General features: G+C 43.5%; 1 protein-coding gene across 1 annotated transcript; it reads left to right on the top strand.

Annotated features, from left to right (window-relative positions):
- The first annotated feature begins 6,841 nt into the window (after window positions 1-6,841).
- Window positions 6,842-12,364, top strand: LOC120021222 (carbonyl reductase [NADPH] 1-like). Its single transcript, XM_038964888.1, has 4 exons — window positions 6,842-7,249; window positions 9,571-9,751; window positions 10,089-10,212; window positions 11,865-12,364. Exons 1-4 carry the CDS (start codon window positions 6,964-6,966, stop codon window positions 12,102-12,104), a joined length of 831 nt encoding a protein of 276 aa, XP_038820816.1. The 5' UTR covers window positions 6,842-6,963; the 3' UTR covers window positions 12,105-12,364.
- Window positions 12,365-20,853: the final 8,489 nt, after the last annotated feature.

Genomic DNA, 20,853 nt, shown 5'->3' with positions numbered 1-20,853 from the left:
CAAATGAAACAGAATTATCCAAATATAATTAAGCAATTTCAAGAATCAAAAACAGTTCTATTAGCACACACATACTTAACAAAACCTGTCTCTGAGCCACAACCAAGACAGGACATCAAATCAGCGCTCTCTCAGCAACAACCACAGAACATAACCATCTCTCAGCAATGATCTTTCTTCTGCGCAACAGAACACTGGTTTTTATATAGCTTCAGAAGGCATTGGTAATTGGAGACAGCTGCGTCCTAACGAGGGGGCGGGGTCAGCTCTCCAATTAGCCATGGAGTCGACCAATCAGCTGCTTGGGGGGGATTTCAGGAAGCCATCCTGAAACACACACCTAACAAACCACAACACAGAAACTGGGGAACGTAACATCTGGTACTCAAACATTAGACATGCCCTGGAGCTGTTGTCAGAGGACAGATTAGGGTCCCCCAGCCACATTATAATTCACACAGGCACAAACGACCCGAGGGCCCAACAGGAAAGGGTGGCCACAGCACTCAAGGGAGTGATTGAAAAAGCTTCTTCCACTTTCCCCAATGCACAAGTGGTTATCTCCACCCTGCTACCACGAAAAGACATTCACATTGTCACCATACAGCGGGTGAATGCAAGCATTCCCCGGGACTGTGCCTCAAAACTTAATGTCTACCTGACCCACCACTCCACCCTGGACTCCACCCTGGACTTGAACAGTCTTTACGGCCAGGTCCACCTCTACAAGGCAGCAATCCCAACTTTTGCCAGGACCTTGAAGGACGTCACCCTCAACTGCAGCCCCAGCACCTCACACAGGAGCGACAGAGCCACAGACACCCCGCCCAGACCAGCGAGACACCCTCTCAGACCTGCAAGACCCCTTCCCGAAGGACCTGCACCGAGAGAACCCATGCCAAGAGGACCTACACCCAGACCACAGCTTCACCAGCCACACCCCAACCAGCTGAGACCACCCCAAACAAACCCTGGCCACACCCTATATAGGCCCCCCCAGATCAGACCTAAGCCCCATCCTGCCACCTAAGAGGTATGTATCAGATGCTCACACCTACTGTAATGGTCCGGGCCTAAACCACATGAAAACAACACTACACACTATGGGACACAAAGCTTTTACTATCTCATCCTGGAATATAAGGTCTGAGGTCATATGCCTTTGGCCTAGAGAACAGGAACCCAGACTTCATCAAATAAATTGGAAATACAGACATTGTCATCCTACAACAAATATGGTATAGAGGTGACTGACCCACTGGTTGCCCTCTAGGTTACAGAGAGCTGGTAGTCCCATCCACCAAAACTACCAGATATGAAACAGGGAAGGGACTCTGGGGGTCTGCTAATTTGGTATAGAGCAGACCTCTATTAAATTAGTCAAAACAGGAACATTTTACATTTGGCTAGAAATTAATAAGGAAATTATCTCAACAGATATCCCCCAATAGTATCCCCATACCTTAACGATGAGAGCTTCTCCATCCTAGAGGGGGAGATCAACCATTTCCAGGCCCAGGGACATGTCTGTGGCGACCTAAATGCCAGAACTGGACAAGAACCAGACACTCTCAGCACACAGGGTTACAAACACCTACCTGGAGGTGACAGTATTCCCTCCCAAATATGCACCCCTAGATACAACTATGACAAAACAACCAACAAAAACAGGTCACAACTCCTGCAGCTCTCTCGCACGCTGGGTCTGTACATAGTCAATGGTAGGCTTCGAGGAGACTTCTATGGTAGGTACACCTACAGCTCATCCCTTGGCAGTAGTACTGTAGATTACTTCATCACTGACCTCAACCCAGAGTCTCTCAGAGCATTCACAGTCAGCCCACTAACACCCCTATCAGATCACAGAAGAATCACAGTCTATCTGAACAGAGTAATACTCAATCATGAGGCATCAAAGCCAAAGGAACTGCACAATATTAAGAAATGCTATAGATGGAAGGAAAGTAGTGTAGAAACATAACAAAAAATAAATAGACAACAACAAATTAAAGTCCTTTCAGACAACTTCCTTGACAAAACATTTCACTGTAATAGTGAAGGTGTAAACTTGGCAGTAGAAAACCTAAACAGTATATCTGACCTTTCAGATTCCCCATCTAAAAAATAAAAATAAGTAGACAACCTAAGAAAATGTAAAACAATGACAAATGGTTTGACGAAGAATGCAAAAACTTAAGATAGAAATTGAGAAACCTATCCAACCAAAAACATGGAGACCCAGAAAACTTGAGTCTACGCCTTCACTATGGTGAATCACTAAAACAATACAGAAATACACCACGGAAAAAGAAGGAACAGCACGTTAGAAATCAGTTCAATGTAATTCAAGAATCCATAGAATCTAACCACTTCTGGGAAAATTGGAACACACTTAACAAACAACACAAAGAGTTATCTATCCAAAACAGAGTTGTGTGGATAAACCACTTGTCCAATCTTTTTGGCTCTACAAAAAAGAACAAACAGCAAAAATACATACTGTACATGATCAATTCAAAATCTTAGAATCAGCTATTAAAGACTACCAGAACCCACTGGATTCTCCATTTACATTGAACAAACTACAAGACAAAATACAAACCCTCCACCCCAAAAAGGCCTATGGTGTTGATGGTATCCTAAATGAAATTATAAAATATACAGACCAAATATTACAATTGGCTATAGTTAAACTCTTTAACATCATCCTCAGCTCTGGCATCTGCATCTTCCCCAATATTTGGAACCAAGGACTGATAACCCCAATCCACAAAAGTGAAGACAAATTTGACCCCAAAAACTATCGTGGGATATGTGTCAACAGCAACCTTGGGAAAATCCTCTGCATTATCATTAACAGCAGACTTGTACATTTCCTCAGTGAAAGAAAAAAGGACTGAGCAAATGTCAAATTGTTTTTTTTTACCAAATTACCATACGACAGACCACGTATTCACCCTGCACACCATAATTGACAAACAAACAAACCAAAATAAAGGCAAAGTCTTCTCATGCTTTGTCGACTTCAAAAAAGCTTTTGACTCAATTTGGCATGAGGGTCTGCTATACAAATTGATGGAAAGTGGTGTTGGGGAGAAAAACATACAACATTATAAAATCCATGTACACAAACAACAAGTGTGAGGTTAAAATGTGCAAAATACACACACATTTCTTTCCACAGGACCGTGGGGTGAGACAGGGATGCAGCTTAAGCCCCACCCTCTTCACCATATACAGGGCATTCGGAAAGTAGAATCTTCTTGGGTGTGATGCCTCAAGCTTGGCTCACCTGTATTTGCAGAGTTTCTTCAAATTCTTCTCTCAAGTTTCTTCCATTGCAGATCCTCTCAAGCTCTGTCAGGTTGGATGGGGAGCGTCGCTGCACAGCTATTTTCAGGTCTCTCCAGAGATGTTCGATCAGGTTCAAGTCTGGGTTCTGTCTGGGCCACTCACGGACATTCAGAGACTTGTCCCAAAGCCACTCCTGCGTTGTCTTGGCTGTGTGCTTAGGGTTGTTGTCATGTTGGAAGGTGAACCTTCCCCCCAGTCTGAGGTCCTGAGCGCTTTTTCATTAAGGATTTCTCTGTACTTTGCTCTGTTCATCTTTCCCTCGATCCTGACTAGTCTCCCAGTCCCTGCCGCTGAAAAACATCCCCACAGCATGATGCTGCCACCTTCCATGCTTGGATGGCGCCAGGTTTCCTCCAAATGTGATGCTTGGCATTCAGGCCAAAGAGTTCAATCTTGGCTTCATCAGACCAGAGAATCTTGTTTCTCATGATCTGAGAGTCCTTTAGGTGCCTTTGGGCAAACTCCAAGAGGGGTGTCATGTGCAATTTTACTGAGGAGTGGCTTCTATCTGGCCACTCTACCATAAAGGCCTGATTGGTGGAGTACTTCAGATATGGTTGTCCTTCTGGAAGGTTCACCAATCTCCACAGAGGAACTCTGGAGCTCTGTCAGAGTGACCATCGGGTTCTTGGTGACCTCCCTGACCAAGGCCCTTTTCCCCCGATTGCTCAGTCTGGCCGGGCGGCCAGGTCTAGGAAGAGTCTTGGTGGTTCCAAACTTCTTCCATTTAAGAATTATGGATTCCACTGTGTTCTTGGGGACCTTCAATGCTGCAGAAATATTTTGGCACCTTTCCCTAGATGTGCCTTCGACACAATTCTGTCTTGGAGCTCTACGGACAATTCCTTCGACCTTATGGCTTGGTTTTTGCTCTGACATGCATTGTCAACTGTGGGACCTTATATAGACATTTGTGTGCCTTTCCAAATCATGTCCAATCATTTGAATTTATCCCAGGTGGACTCCAATCAAGTTGTAGAAACATCTCAAGGATGATCAATCGAAACAAGATGCACCTAAGCTCAATTTCGAGTCTTATAGCAAAGGGGCTGAAAAGTTATGTAAACAAGGTATTTCTGTGTTTTATTTTTAATACATTTGCAAAAATGTCTAAAAACCTGTTTTCGCTCTCTCATTATGGGGTATTGTGTGTAGATTGATGAGGATTTTTATTTATTTAATCCATTTTAGAATAAGGCTGTAAAAATGTGGAAAAAGGGAAGGGGTCTGAATACTTTTCAAATACACTGTATATCAACGAATTGGCGAGAGCACGAGAACAGTGTGCAGCACCCGGCCTCACCTTACTAGAATCTGAAGTCAAATGTCTTCCTTTGGCTAGCATAGGGCGGCAGCGTAGCCTAGTGGTTAGAGCGTTGGACTAGTAACCGAAAGGTTGCAAGTTCAAATCCCCAAGGTACAAATCTGTCGTTCTGCCCCTGAACAAGGCAGTTAACCCACTGTTCCTAGGCCGTCATTGAAAATAAGACTTTGTTCTTAACTGACTTGCCTAGGTAAATAAAGGTAAAGATTTTTTTTTTTTATTGTTTGAAAATGATCTGGTGAAAATTATTGTCCCCAACCAAGGAGGGCCTACCACAGCATCTAGATCATCTGCACAGATTCTGTAAGACCTGGGCCCTGACAGTATATCTCAGTAAGTCAAAAATAATGGTGTTCCAAAAAAGGTCCAGTTGCCAGGACCACAAATACAAATTCCATCTAGACACCGTTGCCCTAGAGCACACAAAAAACAATACATACCTCGGCCTAAACATCAGCACCACAGGTAACTTCCACAAAGCTTTGAACAATCTGAGAAACAAGGCAAGAATATTTATTTATTCTTCCTTTATTTAACTAGGCAAGTCAGTTAAGAGCAAATTCTTATTTTCAATGATGGCCTATGAACAGTGGGTTAACTGCCTTGTTCAGGGGAAGAATGACAGATTTTTACCTTGTCAGCTCAGGGATTCAATCTTGCAACCTTTCAGTTACAAGTCCAACACTCTAACCACTAGGCTACCTGCCACCCTATGCCAGCCAAAGGAACATAAAATTCAACATACCAATTAGGATCTGGCTAAAAATACTTGAATCAGTTATATATATTGCCCTTTACGGTTGTGAGGTCTGGGGTCCGCTCACCAACCAAGAATTCACAAAATGAGACAAACACCAGATTAAGACACTGCACACAGAATTCTGCAAAACTATCATCTGCGTACAATGTAAAACCAAATAATGCATGCAGAGCAGAATTAGGCAGATACCCGCTAATTATCAAAATCCAGAAAAGAGACATTAAATTCTACAACCACCTAAAAGGAAGCGATTCCCAAACCTTCCATAATAAAGCCATCACCTACAGAGAGATGAACCTGGAGAAGAGTCCCCTAAGCAAGCTGGTCCTGGGGCTCTGTTCATAAACACAAACAAACCCCACCGAGCCCTAGGACAGCAACACAATTAGACCCAATAAACATAAATAGGGAGCATAGCCTTGCTCTTGAGAAAGGTCACCGTAGGTAGACACACTGACCACGAAATGAGGTGGAAACTGAGCTGCACTTCCTGCCAAATGTATGACCATATTAGAGACAAATATTTCCCTCAGAATACACAGACCCACAACGAATTTGAAAATAAATCAAATTTTGATAAACTCACATACCGATTGGGTGAAATACCACATTGTGCAATCACAGCAGCAAGATTTGTAACCTATTTCCACAAGAAAAGGGAAACCAGTGAAGAACAAACACCATTGTAAATACAACACATATTTATGTTTATTTATTTTCCCTTTTTTTACTTTAACTATTTGCACATCGTTACAACACTGTATATATACACATAATGACATTTGAAATGTCTTTATTATTTTGTAACTAATATTTACTGTTCACTTTTTGTTTATTTCACTTTTGTTTATCCCCACTTGCTTTGGCAGTGTAAACATATGTTTCCCATGCCAATAAAGCCCATTCAATTGAAATTGAATTGCTGTCACATATGCTATAATGGCACAGATATAAAGATGAGTCCTCTATCCATCTCTATATATGAAACCAATCAGTATGTCAAACAAAGCTCTTAACTCTGCCTGAAAATATTGAATGCCATGCGGTACACAGGACGCACCGCAGCCTAGTGCGGCTCTCCTAAGGTAGCGTTGCTAACTGCTCCATTGACAACAAATGAGTTCCACTGGAAGGCAAAGAGGTTGATGTATCGGGTGGACATGAGGCGTTCATTTCTATTCAGTTGACTCGCCATGAATTCGGCGTCTGAGCTGTGCGTACATAGGCTAACCTCTCCCTTCTTATATAAATATAATATGCCCTCTCCTTCCCATTGTATCATATGTGGGTATTTGATCTACTAAGCTACACAACTTCATCTGTCAGAGTGACTGTGCACGTTCCTTTGTTTGCAAACGTAGCCAATAAGGTTGACTTTCCTCTAAATCAACGTTGTCTTCTCCCAGATCAGCGTAGGCTACACGTCAGCCCACTACAACCACAGTGCGGTTAATTACATTATTTAAATAGTTAGGCTACTTTAACTATTTACTTTACAAAAATAACGTTTTGGAGAGCGAATGAAATGTCAAAAAAAGTGGCAGTAGTTACCGGTGCCAATAAAGGCACAGGATTTGCGATTGTGAGGGAGCTTTGCAAGGCAAAATTTACCGGGGATGTTATTCTTACTGCTCGAAATGAGAAACTTGGAAATGAGGCAGTGAAGATGCTGAAGTCTGAAGGATTTGAAGTTGCTTTCCACCACCTTGATCTCTGCGACCAGGGCAGCGCCAAGCAACTGAGTAACTTTCTGCAGAAGACGTATGGCGGATTGGATGTGCTTATTAACAACGCGGGAATGTCCTTTAAAAGTTCCGTACGGTAGCCTATTCTATTATTTTGGCGCAACATGCTATGCAATTATTGCTGTGTTGCGATTTTGTTTGGCGGCTTTGCGAGGCTAGCCGATTGTAACATTGAGGGGGTTCGGTTAATCTTGCCCGGGCGCCCGTTTAGGAGTACAGCGGCTGAAACTTAATTGCATTCTATTTGGAACCAGGCTGCCTCCCAGGCGTGGGCCAGTTGCCCCGCTCTATCCAACAGCGAAGTCTGCTCATAACAAAAGTTATGTAATTTAAACACATGTCATAATTTGTAGAATTCGGCGTTTTCACATTTAAAATGGATTCATTTTTATATAAACGCTTTATCTGCCCTCGCAATGAAAAATAGTTAGAACATTCAAACATTTTATTTTATGGAAAATAGATGTTTCTGGATGACAAAATGACCAAGCAGCGCAGATTGCTGTTAATTTGAGAAGGGCGCTACTCCTTCCCTGCTTTCGCCTGAGGACGTGACAGGTTTTTGACCGGTTCAATCCGGGCTAGTTTAAAAGATCTCCCTCACTCCAGATAGCGTGAGGTTTGTGGGCGGATCTTGTGCCGTAGCTTGGTCTCATAGGCTAGACGTAACATATTATGATATGTTACTTTTGGTATGGTTACATGAGACAGATAGGCCGCTGTGCCCCTCGAGAGCTAAGGCACTGCTTCTCAGTGCAAGAGGCGTCACTACAGTCCCTGGTTGGCCCTGGGTAGGCTGTCATTGGTTGTTTCTATTTTTTTATTTAACTAAGCAAGTCAGTTAAGAACAAATTCTTATTTATAATGACAGCCTACCGGGGAACACTGGGTTAACTGCCTTGTTCAGGGGCAAAACGACAGATTTTTACCTTGTCAACTCAGGGATTCGATCCAACAACCTTTCGTTATTGGCCCAAATCTCTAGGCTAACCACTAGACTACCTGCCACCCCTGGGTGGGCATATAACATAACATTAACCAGCTAGCTAATGGTAGCCACCTAGCTAGAATTTGTAACATATACTGTATGATTTGCAAATTCGTAACATATTGTATGTTTTGTAAATTCATAACATATGGTACCTTTTGCTATTTCGTAACATATAATGGAATTGTAATTCGTAACATATCATACAAAATGGGTGATGGACATCTACAAATTAATACATACCATACGAACATATCATACTATACTGAACAAAAATATAAATGCAACAATTTCAATGATTTTACTGATTTACAGTTCATATAAGTAAATCAGTCAATTGGAATAAATAAATTAGCCCCTAATCTATGGATTTCACATGACTGGGCAAGGGCGCAGCCATGAGTGGGCGTGGGAGGGCATAGGCCTACCCACTTGGGAGACTGCCCCACCCACCAGGGAGCAAGGCCCAGCCAATCAGAATTAGTTTTTCCCCACAAAAAGGCTTTATTACAGACAGAAATATTCCTCTGTTTCATCAGCTGTCTGGGTGGCGGGTCTCAGACACAGGTGAAGAAGCCGGATGTGGAGGTTCTGGGCTGGCGTGGTTACAAGTGGTCTGTGGTTGTGAGACCGGTTGGACGTACTGCCAAATTCTCTAAAATGACATTGGAGGTGGCTTATGGTAGAGAAATTAACATAAAATTATCTGGCAACAGCTCTGGTGGACATTCCTGCAGTCAGCATGCCAATTGCACGCTCCCTTAAAATTTTAGACATCTGTGGCATTGTGTTGTGTGACAAAACCGCACATTTTAGAGTGGCCTTTTATTGTCGCGAGCACAAGGTGCACCTGTAAGGATCATGCTGTTTAATCAGCTTCTTGGTATGCCACACCTGTTAGGTGGACGGACTCTCTTGGCAAAGGATAAATAGTCACTAACAGGGATGTAAACACATTTGTGCACAACATTTTAGAGAAATAAGCTTTTTGTGGATATGGAACATTTCTGGGATCTTTTATTACAGTTCATGAAACATGGAACCAACGCTTTACATGTTGAGTTTATATTTTTGTTCAGTATAAATGGGGTGTCTCAGATTTACGTACAGAATAATACAAAATGCTCTGAGGCCAGGTAGTGTGCCATGTTTAGCAACAATCAGCTGTTAAATAAACTGTTCAGTTTAAACTGCCTAGCAACAATAGTAGGGCTAGTTGATTGCAACTTTTGTGTAACATGAATGATAGTCATATGTATCAGTGTGATTGCATTAGAAAAATTATCTCTGCAAAAATGATGGGTGAGGGTGATGCTATATTGACATAGCCCCCGCTCTCTCTCTTTCTCTCCCTCTCTCTTGTACAAAGCAATAATTGACCATCACATTTTTTCCCTAGATGATGCGACTGAGCCTTTTGGGGAACAGGCTGAGGTGACCATGCGCACCAACTTTTGGGGCACCCTGTGGGTGTGCCATGCTCTCCTACCCCTCCTCAGACCAAATGCCAGAGTGGTGAATGTCTCCAGCTTTGTTAGCAAGAAGGCTCTTGATACATGCAGCCCTCAACTACAAGCCAAGTATGATCTTCATTCTGTATCGAAAACCTCATTCATCCTTAACTTAATTCTGAATTGTGATCTACTGAGGGAGAAATATACACTGATGTCATTATACATCCATCTACCTGCAAACCTGACCAACTTGAACGAAAGCCCTATCCCTTCAATAGAAGCTGTTGCATTAGCAGATATGAAGAACATTTTGCTGTTGTGGCCTTAATCATAATTGGACAATCAAATCAGTTTGATCACTACAGATCATAGACAATATTTTCAAATTAAACCATTACTGCGATCATCACATGCAGTCATAAACCACTGTATTACAAGGTCTTTTTTCTGTTGTGTCTTGAAGGTTCCGTGATACTGAGCTCTCTGAGGAGGAGCTGTGCTTGCTGATGGGGCAGTTTGTTATTGCCGCTCAGCAGGGAAACCATCAGGCCCAGGGGTGGCCAAACACAGCCTATGGCACAACAAAGGTGGGGTTCTGTCTGTCCACACAACTATTAAGGGGAATGGGCAAATGTGACCCACCGCCTCAATTTGGTCTTATGTAGCGAAATTGTGTTTTTGGATAAAAGTAGAGACTCGGAGCTCCAAAATGGTATGTCATACACTGCAGTTGAGGAACAATGGGAAAGTAATTCTGCTTTGAAAGTTGATAAACTTGTAACCCCACGTTTGAGAAAATGGCCCTTGAATGTGTTGGTAAACCTACTGGAGAGCTCTTCTTTGTCTACACCTATTCAGCATCATTCACACCCACTAAGCCGTAGCCCCACCCATCTCTTTAAGAATTCACATGGGAGGCCATGTGCTAAACAGAGTGAGTAAGGTAGTGTAGTAAACAACCAAAGATTTCATGACTAAAAGTGGTGAAAGTAGTAGCATACAATAAGAAAAAACTCCAGGTAAAAATGCACTTGATCTTGGCCTATATTTTAATCTGACTTTGAAAGTGTCCAGATAAAAGTATTGTATAAATATTGTTAGATGATGTTTACCCAGACACTTGTCTAAATTGATGAGTCATGTGAAATAAATGCTATAACCACCCCCCAGCCACATCTAGACATGTACACATGTTCGTGAAATACAATAGACGGCCGTAATTACACCCAGACACACCTGGCTAACTTGATGGGTCATGTAATCATTCTCTTATGAAGTGGAGTCTTTTGTTTAGACATCTAGCTAGCTAAACAATGAACCATAATCCCAACCCATAGCTGCAGTACAGATGGATTGTCATAGCTAGCCACTATGCATGAAATACTGTAGTATGAATCTGCAGGTAGCTAAAGCTAACCAACTAGGTTCAATGTTAGCTAGCTAGCTAACATTATGCTATAACTAACAATGCAAATGGCTTTGTGTGATACGAATAATATTACTATACAGATCATACACGTAACGTTAGCTAGCTAGTAAACAGTACGCTTTAACTTGCAATGAAAACGACTTTGACAAAATGAGAAACATCTAATATCTGAAAATGTAGCTAGACTCTTACCGTATACATGGATGAACGCTTCACGGCAGAGTGCCTTTTCCGTTTGGTTTGTAGCTAGCTACAGCTTGTTTTGCCCACTGTTGTGTCAAGTCACTCCAGTTCACACTGACCTTTTGCAGAAAAGTAGTCCATCACAACTTTATCCCACTAATCTTTGTCGATCTCTCCTGCTAAATCCTGGGCAGTGATGTTATTGAGAGCAGAAGCAACACTTTTGCAGGTCTCCATGGCTAACGTTGTATCTTTCAAAAACGCAGTGGTAGCAAGGATTATCTACACATACTGAGAAGCTTATGTTATAGACAGAAGCATGCTACATGGCAGACCAATCAGAACTCAACTCTCGGCATGTCCAGCCCATCCATTATCTCAGGTAATCATAGCTAGCGGGAAGGTTCCTGTATTTTCCATGGCTCAACCAACAAGGCTCATAATTTAACATTTGTATTCAAATTTACAGAGGGCATACACGTTTCTTATTAAGGCACATGAAAGTTCACATATTCACATATCTCAAATGCCTCTTCTGTGAAGTAGTGACTTGTGACATACACCTAGCTTCTTGAAACAGGTCACAAATGGCACATTTATCATACTGTTTTGTTCATCTCTGTTTAGATTGGAGTGACTGTGCTGTCCAGGATTCAGGCTCATATTCTGACTAAGACCCGGGCAGCTGATGGAATCCTGCTCAACGCCTGCTGCCCTGGCTGGGTCCGCACTGACATGGCAGGCCCCAAGGCCCTCAAGAGCCCTGAGGAAGGAGCACAGACTCCTATCTATCTGGCACTTCTTCCTGAAGGGGCCAAGGAGCCACATGGACAGTTGGTGTGGGACAAGGCCGTTCAGGAATGGTAGAGTGGAGGCAGCAGGAAGTTTACCTCATCTCAATCAGAGACTTGAGGAAAATTGCACAAAAAGGTTCCGCCAAATTCACATGATAAAAGACACATTGCAACAGAGGGTTGTGGAGATATCTTTGCTTTTTTTCTTTATATGATTTAATGTGATTAATTTACATAAATAACGCTCTGGAGTACTTTCATTGTAATGAAGGCCTGTTATTCTTTCAAAAAGTTTAATGATGTAAAGAAATAAAATAGCTTGATAATAATGTCTGAGACAGTGATTTACTGGAAACTCTTGTTCAAAGTTGTAACTTTGTTCATTGAATTGAGCCTCTAGAGCACAGGTGTCAAACTCATTCCACGGGGGGCCGAGTGTCTGCGGGTTTTCGCTCCTCCCTTGTACTTGATTGATGAATTAACATCACTAATTAGTTAGGAACTCCCCACACCTGGTTGTCTAGGGCTTTATTGAAAGGAAAAACCAAAAACCTGCAGACACTAGGCCCTCCGTGGAATGAGTTTGACACCCCTGCTCTAGAGCATAGTTCCCCAACTGGCAGGCTGATTTTTATTTGGCCCCAACAGTTTTATTTGTTATTGCACTGAGAAGAGGGAAATGTGAAAAGAAGTGTGGCGCAGGTGTCTGCAAGCACAAAGACTCTCGCATGCACTCAACCTTGAGTGAGAGCCAACCAGCCCTATCACATTGACCTGACACAGCATAACAATTTCATTGTAGCTGCCTGTTGAGATGGTGACATATTCAGAGTGTGAATTAAGGCATGAGCCCCCCTAAATGCAACAAAGACAAACTTAATAATGCTAATTTAACCATTATCCTATTGGTATAAAATGCAATGTGCACTGCTACAGTGGTAAATATTAAAATAAAAGCATATTCCAAATTAAACAAACACCCCCACCTCTGTGTCCATAGCCGCAGGAAGTAGGATAAATTAAAACATTTAGCCAAAATGAGGCTATTAAAAAATAATTTCCCCCTACATTAAATCACTCATGTCCGAACAGACAAAAAACTATTTTTTTGAAATACTACAGTCGTGGCCAAAATTTTTGAGAATGACACAAATATTAATTTTCACAAAGTCTGCTGCCTCAGTTTGTATGATGGCAATTTGCATATACTCCAGAATGTTATGAAGAATGATCAGATGAATTGCAAAGTCCCTATTTGCCATGCAAATTAACTGAATCCCCCCCCACTGCATTTCAGCCCTGCCACAAAAGGACCAGCTGACATCATGTCAGTGATTTTCTCGTTAACACAGGTGTGAGTGTTGACGAGGACAAGGCTGGAGATCACTCTATCATGCTGATTGAGTTTGAATAACAGACTGGAAGCTTCAAAAGGAGGGTGGTGCTTGGAATAATTGTTCTTCCTCTGTCAACCATTGTTACCTACAAGGAAACACCTTGCAGCAGGCAGGTGTGAGTGCATCTGCACGCACAGTGAGGTGAAGACTTTTGGAGGATGGCCTGGTGTCAAGAAGGGCGGCAAAGAAGCCATTTCTCTCCAGGAAAAACATCAGGGACAGACTGATATTCTGCAAAAGGTACAGGGGACTGCTGAGGACTGGGGTAAAGTCATTTTCTATGGTGAATCCCCTTTCCGATTGTTTGGGGCATCCGGAAAAAAGCTTGTCCGGAGAAGACAAGGTGAGCACTACCATCAGTCCTGTGTCATGCCAACAGTAAAGCATCCTGAGACCATTCATGTGTGGGGTTGCTTCTCAGCCAAGGGAGTGGGCTCACTCACAATTTTGCCTAAGAACACAGCCATGATTAAAGAATGGTACCAACACATCCTCTGAGAGCAGCTTCTCCCAACCATCCAGGAACAGTTTGGTGACGAACAATGCCTTTTCCAGCATGATGGAGCACCTTGCCATAAGGCAAAAGTGATAACTAAGTGGCTCGGGGAACAAAACATTGATATTTTGGGTCCATGGCCAGGAAACTCCCCAGACGGTAATCCCATTGAGAACTTGTGGTCAATCCTCAAAAGGCGGGTGGACAAACAAAACCCCACAAATTCTGACAAACTCCGAGCATTGATTATGCAAGAATGGGCTGCCATCTGTCAGGATGTGGCCCAGAAGTTCATTGACAGCATGCCAGGGCAGATTGCAGAGGTCTTGAAAAAGAAGGGTCAACACTGCAAATATTGACTCTTTGCATCAACTTCATTTAATTGTCAATAAAAGCCTTTGACACTTATGAAATGCTTGTAATTATATTTCAGTATTCCATAGTAACATCTGACAAAAATATCTAAAGATACTGAAGCAGCAAACTTTGTGGAAATTAATATTTGTATCATGCTCAAAACTTTTGGCCACGACTGTACACCAGAGAGCATAATTTTGCTAGAGGATCAATAGCTTCTAAAAAATTGCTGTGGATTAAGTTTCATCACAACCACTTACAGTCGGGAAGGCTGCAATTTGGGCAGCATGCATGCCAAATATAGAACAGCTTGTTAAGTTGTAGCCATAGATATAATCCATAGAAGGACTTCGGAACCTCTAACCCTGGCACTTTGACTGATAAATTCATGGGTTCACTAGCAATGGCTGCCAGTCCTGACTTGAATGGGAACTGCCTATCTATGAGGTATACAGTATTCTACTGTATTCTAGTCAATGCCACCCCGACATTGCTCATCCTAATATTTATATATTTCTTAATTCTATTCTTTAACTTTTAGATTTGTGTGTATTGTTGTGAATTGTTAGATACCACTGCGCTGTTGGAGCTAGGAACAAGCATTTCGCTACACCCTTTGATGGCACCCTGGAGAAGTGTGCCCTTCACTGATGAATCCCGGTTTCAACTGTACCGGGCAGATGGCAGACAGCGTGTATGGTGTCATGTGGGCAAGCGGTTTGATGATGTCAACGTTGTGAACAGAGTGCCCCATGGTGGCGGTGCGGTTATGGTATGGGCAGACATAAGCTACGGACAACAAACACAATAGTATTTTATCGATGGCAATTGGAATGCACAGAGATACTGTGACGAGATCCTGAGGCCCAATGTCATGCCATTCATCCGCCGCCATCCCCTCATGTTTCCGCATGATAATACACGGCCCCATGTCGCAAGGATCTGTACACAATTTCTGAAAGCTGAAAATGTCCCAGTTCTTCCATGGCCTGCATACTCACCAGACAAGTCACCCATTGAGCATGTTTACAATGCTCTGGATCGACGTGTACGACAGCGTGTTCCAGTTCCCGCCAATATCCAGCAACTTCGCACAGCCATTGAAAAGGAGTGGGACAACATTCCACAGGCCACAATCAACAGCCTGATCAACTCTATGCGAAGGAGATGTCACACTGCATGAAACAAATGTTGTTTACACCATATACTGACTGGTTTTCTGATCCACGCCCCTACTTGTGTTTTAAGGTATCTTTGACCAGCAGATGCATATCTGTATTCCCAGTCACGTGAAATCTATAGATTAGGTCCTAATGAATTAAAAATAATAATAATAATACATTTAATTGACTGATTTCCTTATGTGAACTGTAACTTAGTAAAATATTTTAAATTGTTATACGTTAAATTTATATTTTTGTTCGGTGTAATTCTAAATATAGCATTAACATTTTGAAAATCTGATTTCCACCGGATTGTCTGCAGCCGGCTCTGATCGTAGTGTAGGTCTAATGAAACAGGCAGGGAGAGCTGGTAGCTCGTCCGTGTTCGGCAAACCCTCAATTTTCTATCCCATAGCTCTACGTGACATCGACTGTGCCACAAATTCATGCTGAAGTAGCAAAGTTAATATCCACATTTATAAACACAGGGTAGCTACAGTTATTGTTATGTAGTCGTAAACATTATTTTGAGTTAATAAGGGGGGTACAAGGGGAGGGTCCTGTGAAAATATTTTTAATGTTGGGGGGGTTTAATGACACCTAGAGTTGGGCCAGCCCCCCTTCCCCAAGTAAATTTTGAATTGGCCATAATTGGCCATCTCATGGTTCAGCTGTTGGAGATTTTAGCACTAAATTAATCAGGGCATTGCATGCATAGGCCTATAGGCTTCGGCGTCCACTGTATGATAATATAAAAATATATACACTGCTCAAAAAAATAAAGGGAACACTAAAATAACACATCCTAGATCTGAATGAATGAAATATTCTTATTAAATACTTTTTTCTTTACATAGTTGAATGTGCTGACAACAAAATCACACAAAAATTATCAATGGAAATCAAATTTATCAACCCATGGAGGTCTGGATTTGGAGTCACACTCAAAATTAAAGTGGAAAACCACACTACAGGCTGATCCAACTTTGATGTAATGTCCTTAAAACAAGTCAAAATGAGGCTCAGTAGTGTGTGTGGCCTCCACGTGCCTGTATGACCTCCCAAAAACGCCTGGGCATGCTCCTGATGAGGTGGCGGATGGTCTCCTGAGGGATCTCCTCCCAGACCTGGACTAAAGCATCCGCCAACTCCTGGACAGTCTGTGGTGCAACGCCACGTTGGTGGATGGAGCGAGACATGATGTCCCAGATGTGCTCAATTGGATTCAGGTCTGGGGAACGGGCGGGCCAGTCCATAGCATCAATGCCTTCTTCTTGCAGGAACTGCTGACACACTCCAGCCACATGAGGTCTAGCATTGTCTTGCATTAGGAGGAACCCAGGGCCAACCGCACCAGCATATGGTCTCACAAGGGGTCTGAGGATCTCATCTCGGTACCTAATGGCAGTCAGGCTACCTCTAGCGAGCACATGGAGGGCTGTGCGGCCCCCCAAAGAAATGCCACCCCACACCATGACTGACCCACCACCAAACCGGTCATGCTGGAGGATGTTGCAGGCAGCAGAACGTTCTCCACGGCGTCTCCAGACTCTGTCACATCTGTCACGTACTCATGTGCTCAGTGTGAACCTGCTTTCATCTGTGAAGAGCACAGGGCCCCAGTGGCGAATTTGCCAATCTTGGTGTTCTCTGGCAAATGCCAAACGTCCTGCACGGTGTTGGGCTGTAAGCACAACCCCCACCTGTGGACGCCGGGCCCTCATACCACCCTCATGGAGTCTGTTTCTGACCGTTTGAGCAGACACATGCACATTTGTGGCCTGCTGGAGGTCATTTTGCAGGGCTCTGGCAGTGCTCCTCCTTGCACAAAGGCGGAGGTAGCGGTCCTGCTGCTGGGTTGTTGCCCTCCTACGGCCTCCTCCACGTCTCCTGATGTACTGGCCTGTCTCCTGGTAGCGCCTCCATGCTCTGGACACTACGCTGACAGACACAGCAAACCTTCTTGTCACAGCTCGCATTGATGTGCCATCCTGGATGAGCTGCACTACCTGAGCCACTTGTGTGGGTTGTAGACTCCGTCTCATGCTACCACTAGAGTGAAAGCACCGCCAGCATTCAAAAGTGACCAAAACATCAGCCAGGAAGCATAGGAACTGAGAAGTGGTCTGTGGTCACCACCTGCAGAACCACTCCTTTATTGGGGGTGTCTTGCTAATTGCCTATAATTTCCACCTGTTGTCTATTCCATTTGCACAACAGCATGTGAAATTTATTGTCACTCAGTGTTGCTTCCTAAGTGGACAGTTTGATTTCACAGAAGTGTGATTCACTTGGAGTTACATTGTGTTGTTTAAGTGTTCCCTTTATTTTTTTGAGCAGTGTATATTTAGATAGATATGTCGGCGGCATGTTACAACCCACCAACATGCATTTCTTTATCCATGTAAGACAGGGTACTGCGTCTGCTATACAGATATACACGTACAGAAGGAGGCTAATTCATATTTTTTTTATCAGATATTTTTTAAATAAAGATTAGCATTATATTGTTTGATTATAGGAGTAACTCTGGTACGCCTAAAACATTCTTCCTCACCTCAGGTTCAACTGCAAAAGGCCAATAATCAAATCAAATTTTATTTGTCACATACACATGTTTAGCAGATGTTATTGTGGGTGTAGCAAAATACTTGTGTTTCTAGCTCAAACAGTGCAGTAATATCTAACAATTCACAACAATATACACAACCTAAATGTAAAGGATATTATTATGTATTAGGATAGGCAATGTCGGAGTGGCATAGACTAAAATACAGTAGAATATTATACAGTATATACATATGAGATGAGTAAAGCAAAAATATGTAAGCATTATAAGTGACTAGTGTTCCATTATTAAAGTGGCCGGTGATTTCAAGTCTATGTATATGGGCCAGCAGCCTCTAAGGTGCAGGGTTACGTAACCGGGTGGAAGCCGCCTAGCTATTTAACAGTCTGATGGCCTTGAGATAGAAGCTGTTTTTCAGTCTCTCGGTGCCAGCTTTGATGCACCTGTACTGACCTCGCCTTCTGGATGATAGTGGGGTGAGTGGTTGTTGTCCTTGATTATCTTTTTGGCCTTCCTGTGTTATCGGGTGCTGTAGGTGTCCTGGAGGGCAGGTAGTTTGCCCCCGGTGATGCGTTGGGCAGACCGCACCACCCTCTGGAGAACCCTGCATTTTCGGGTGGTGCAGTTGCCGTACCAGGCGGTGATACAGCCCGACAAGATGCTCTCAATTGTGCATCTGTAAAAGTTTGAGGGTTTTAGGTGCCAAGCTGTTGCACTGTTGCGCCTTCCTCACTTCACTGTCTGTGTGGGTGGACCATTTCAGATCGTCAGTGATGTGTACGCCAAAGAACTTCAAGCTTTTCATCTGCTCCACTGCAGTCCCTTCGACGTGGATAGGGGCGTGCTCCCTCTGCTGTTTCCTGAAGTCCACAATCAGCTCCTTTGTTTTATCGACATTGAGGTAGAGGTTATTTTCTTGTCACCACACTCCCAGGGCTATCACCTCCTCTTTGATGGCTGTCTCGTTATTGTTGGTAATCAGGCTGTGTTGTGTCGTCTGCAAACTTGATGATTGAGTTGGAGGCATGCGTGGCCACGCAGTCATGGGTGAACAGGGAGTACAGGAGGGGGCTGACCCTTGTGGGGCCCCTGTGTTGATGATCAGCGAAGGGGAGGTGTTGTTTCCTACCTTCACCACCTGGTGGCAGCCCGTCAGTCCAGGACCCAGTTGCACAGGGCAGGGTTCAGACCCAGCGCCCCGAGCTTAGTGATGAGCTTGGATACTATGGTGTTGAAGGCTGAGCTATAGTCAATGAACAGCATTCTTACATAGGTATTCCTCTTGTCCAGATGGGATAGGGCAGTTTACAGTGCGATGGCGATGGCGATTGCATCGTCTGTGGATCTATTGGGGCGGTAAGCAAATTGAAGTGGGTCTAGGGTGTCAGGTAAGGTAGAGGTGATATGATCCTTAACTAGCCTCTCAAAGCACTTCATGATGACAGAAGTGAGTGCTACGGGGTGATAGTCATTTAATTGAATTACCTTTTCTTTCTTGGGTACAGGAATAATGGTGGACATCTTGAAGAAAGTGGGGACAGGAGACTGGGATAGGGAGAGATTGAATATGTGCGTAAACACCCCAGCCAGCTGGTCTGCGCATGTTCTGAGGACGCAGCTAGGGATGTCGTCTGGACCGGCAGCATTGAGAGGGTTAACACGCTTAAATGTCTTACTCACGTCGGCCACGGAGAAGGAAAGCCAACAGTATTTGGTGACGGGCTGCGTCGGTGGCACTGTGTTATCCTCAAAGCGGGCGAAGAAGGTGTTTAGCTTGTACGGAAGCAAGACGTCGGTGTCCACGGCGTGGCTGGTTTTCCCTTTGTAGTCTGGGATTGTCTGTATACCCTTCCACATACGTCTCATGTCTGAGCCGTTGAATTGGAACTCCACTTTGTCTCTATACTGGCGTTTTGCCTTTTTGATTGCCTAACAGAGGGAATAACTACACTGTTTGTATTTGGTCATGTTTCCAGTCGCCTTGCCATGATTAAATGCGGTGGTACGTGCTTTCAGTTTTGCGCAAATTCTGCCATCAATCCACAGTTTCTGGTTAGGGAAGGTTTTAATAGTCACAGTGAGAACAACATCTCCTATTCACTTCCTTATAAACTCGCTCATCGAGTCAGCTTAGACGTCAATGTTAATTGTCTGAGGCTATCCGGAACATATCCCAGTCCACGTGATCGTAGCAATCTTGAAGCGTGGAATCCGATTGGTCAGACCAGCATTGGATAGATCTAAGCACGGGTGCTTCCTGTTTTAGTTTCTGCCTATAAGAGGGGAACAACAAGATGGAGTCATGGTCAGATTTGCCAAAAGGAGGGCAGGGGAGGGCCTTGTATGCATCGCGGAAGTTCGAGTAGCAGTGGTCGAGTGTGTTACTCGCTCGTGTAATCCCGGAAATCTCTGTGGAAAGCAACTCTTGCCCTAATTTCGTCGACTTTGTTAACTAGGGACTGGACATTAGCGAGTAATATACTCGGAAGCGGTTTGTGGTGTGCGCGCATCCGAACCCTCACTAGAAGACCGCTCCGGCACCCTCTCCTCCGACGGCGTTGTTTTGGGTCGGCATCTGGAATCAGTTCAAATACCCTGGGAGGTGCAGACAAAGGATCCCCTTTGGGAAAGTTGTATTCCTGGTCATAGTGCTGGTTGTGCTGGTAACTCTCTGATATCCAATAGTTCTTCTCGGCTATACGTAATAACACTTAAGGTTTTCTGGGCTAACAATGTAAGAAATAATACATAAAAAAACTAAATACTGCACAGTTTCCTAAGGGCTTGAAGCGAAGCTGCCATCTCTATCTGCGCCATCTTGTCAAAGACTTGATAAGTGG

The sequence above is a fragment of the Salvelinus namaycush genome, chromosome 26, assembly GCF_016432855.1.
Source record: "Salvelinus namaycush isolate Seneca chromosome 26, SaNama_1.0, whole genome shotgun sequence".
Classification (NCBI taxonomy): domain Eukaryota; kingdom Metazoa; phylum Chordata; class Actinopteri; order Salmoniformes; family Salmonidae; genus Salvelinus; species Salvelinus namaycush.
The sequence above is the reverse complement of the archived record's forward strand: the minus strand, read 5'-3'. Positions and strand labels throughout refer to the sequence as shown.

What these genes read in the sequence shown, in the direction of transcription:
- LOC120021222 (XM_038964888.1), top strand. Translation starts at nt 6,964, where the DNA reads ATGTCAAAAAAAGTGGCAGTAGTTACCGGTGCCAATAAAGGCACAGGA. An exon ending in CGCGGGAATGTCCTTTAAAA is followed by an intron (nt 7,250 to 9,570) that starts GTTCCGTACGGT and finishes TTTTTTCCCTAG; the next exon opens with ATGATGCGACTGAGCCTTTT. An exon ending in AGCCCTCAACTACAAGCCAA is followed by an intron (nt 9,752 to 10,088) that starts GTATGATCTTCA and finishes TGTGTCTTGAAG; the next exon opens with GTTCCGTGATACTGAGCTCT.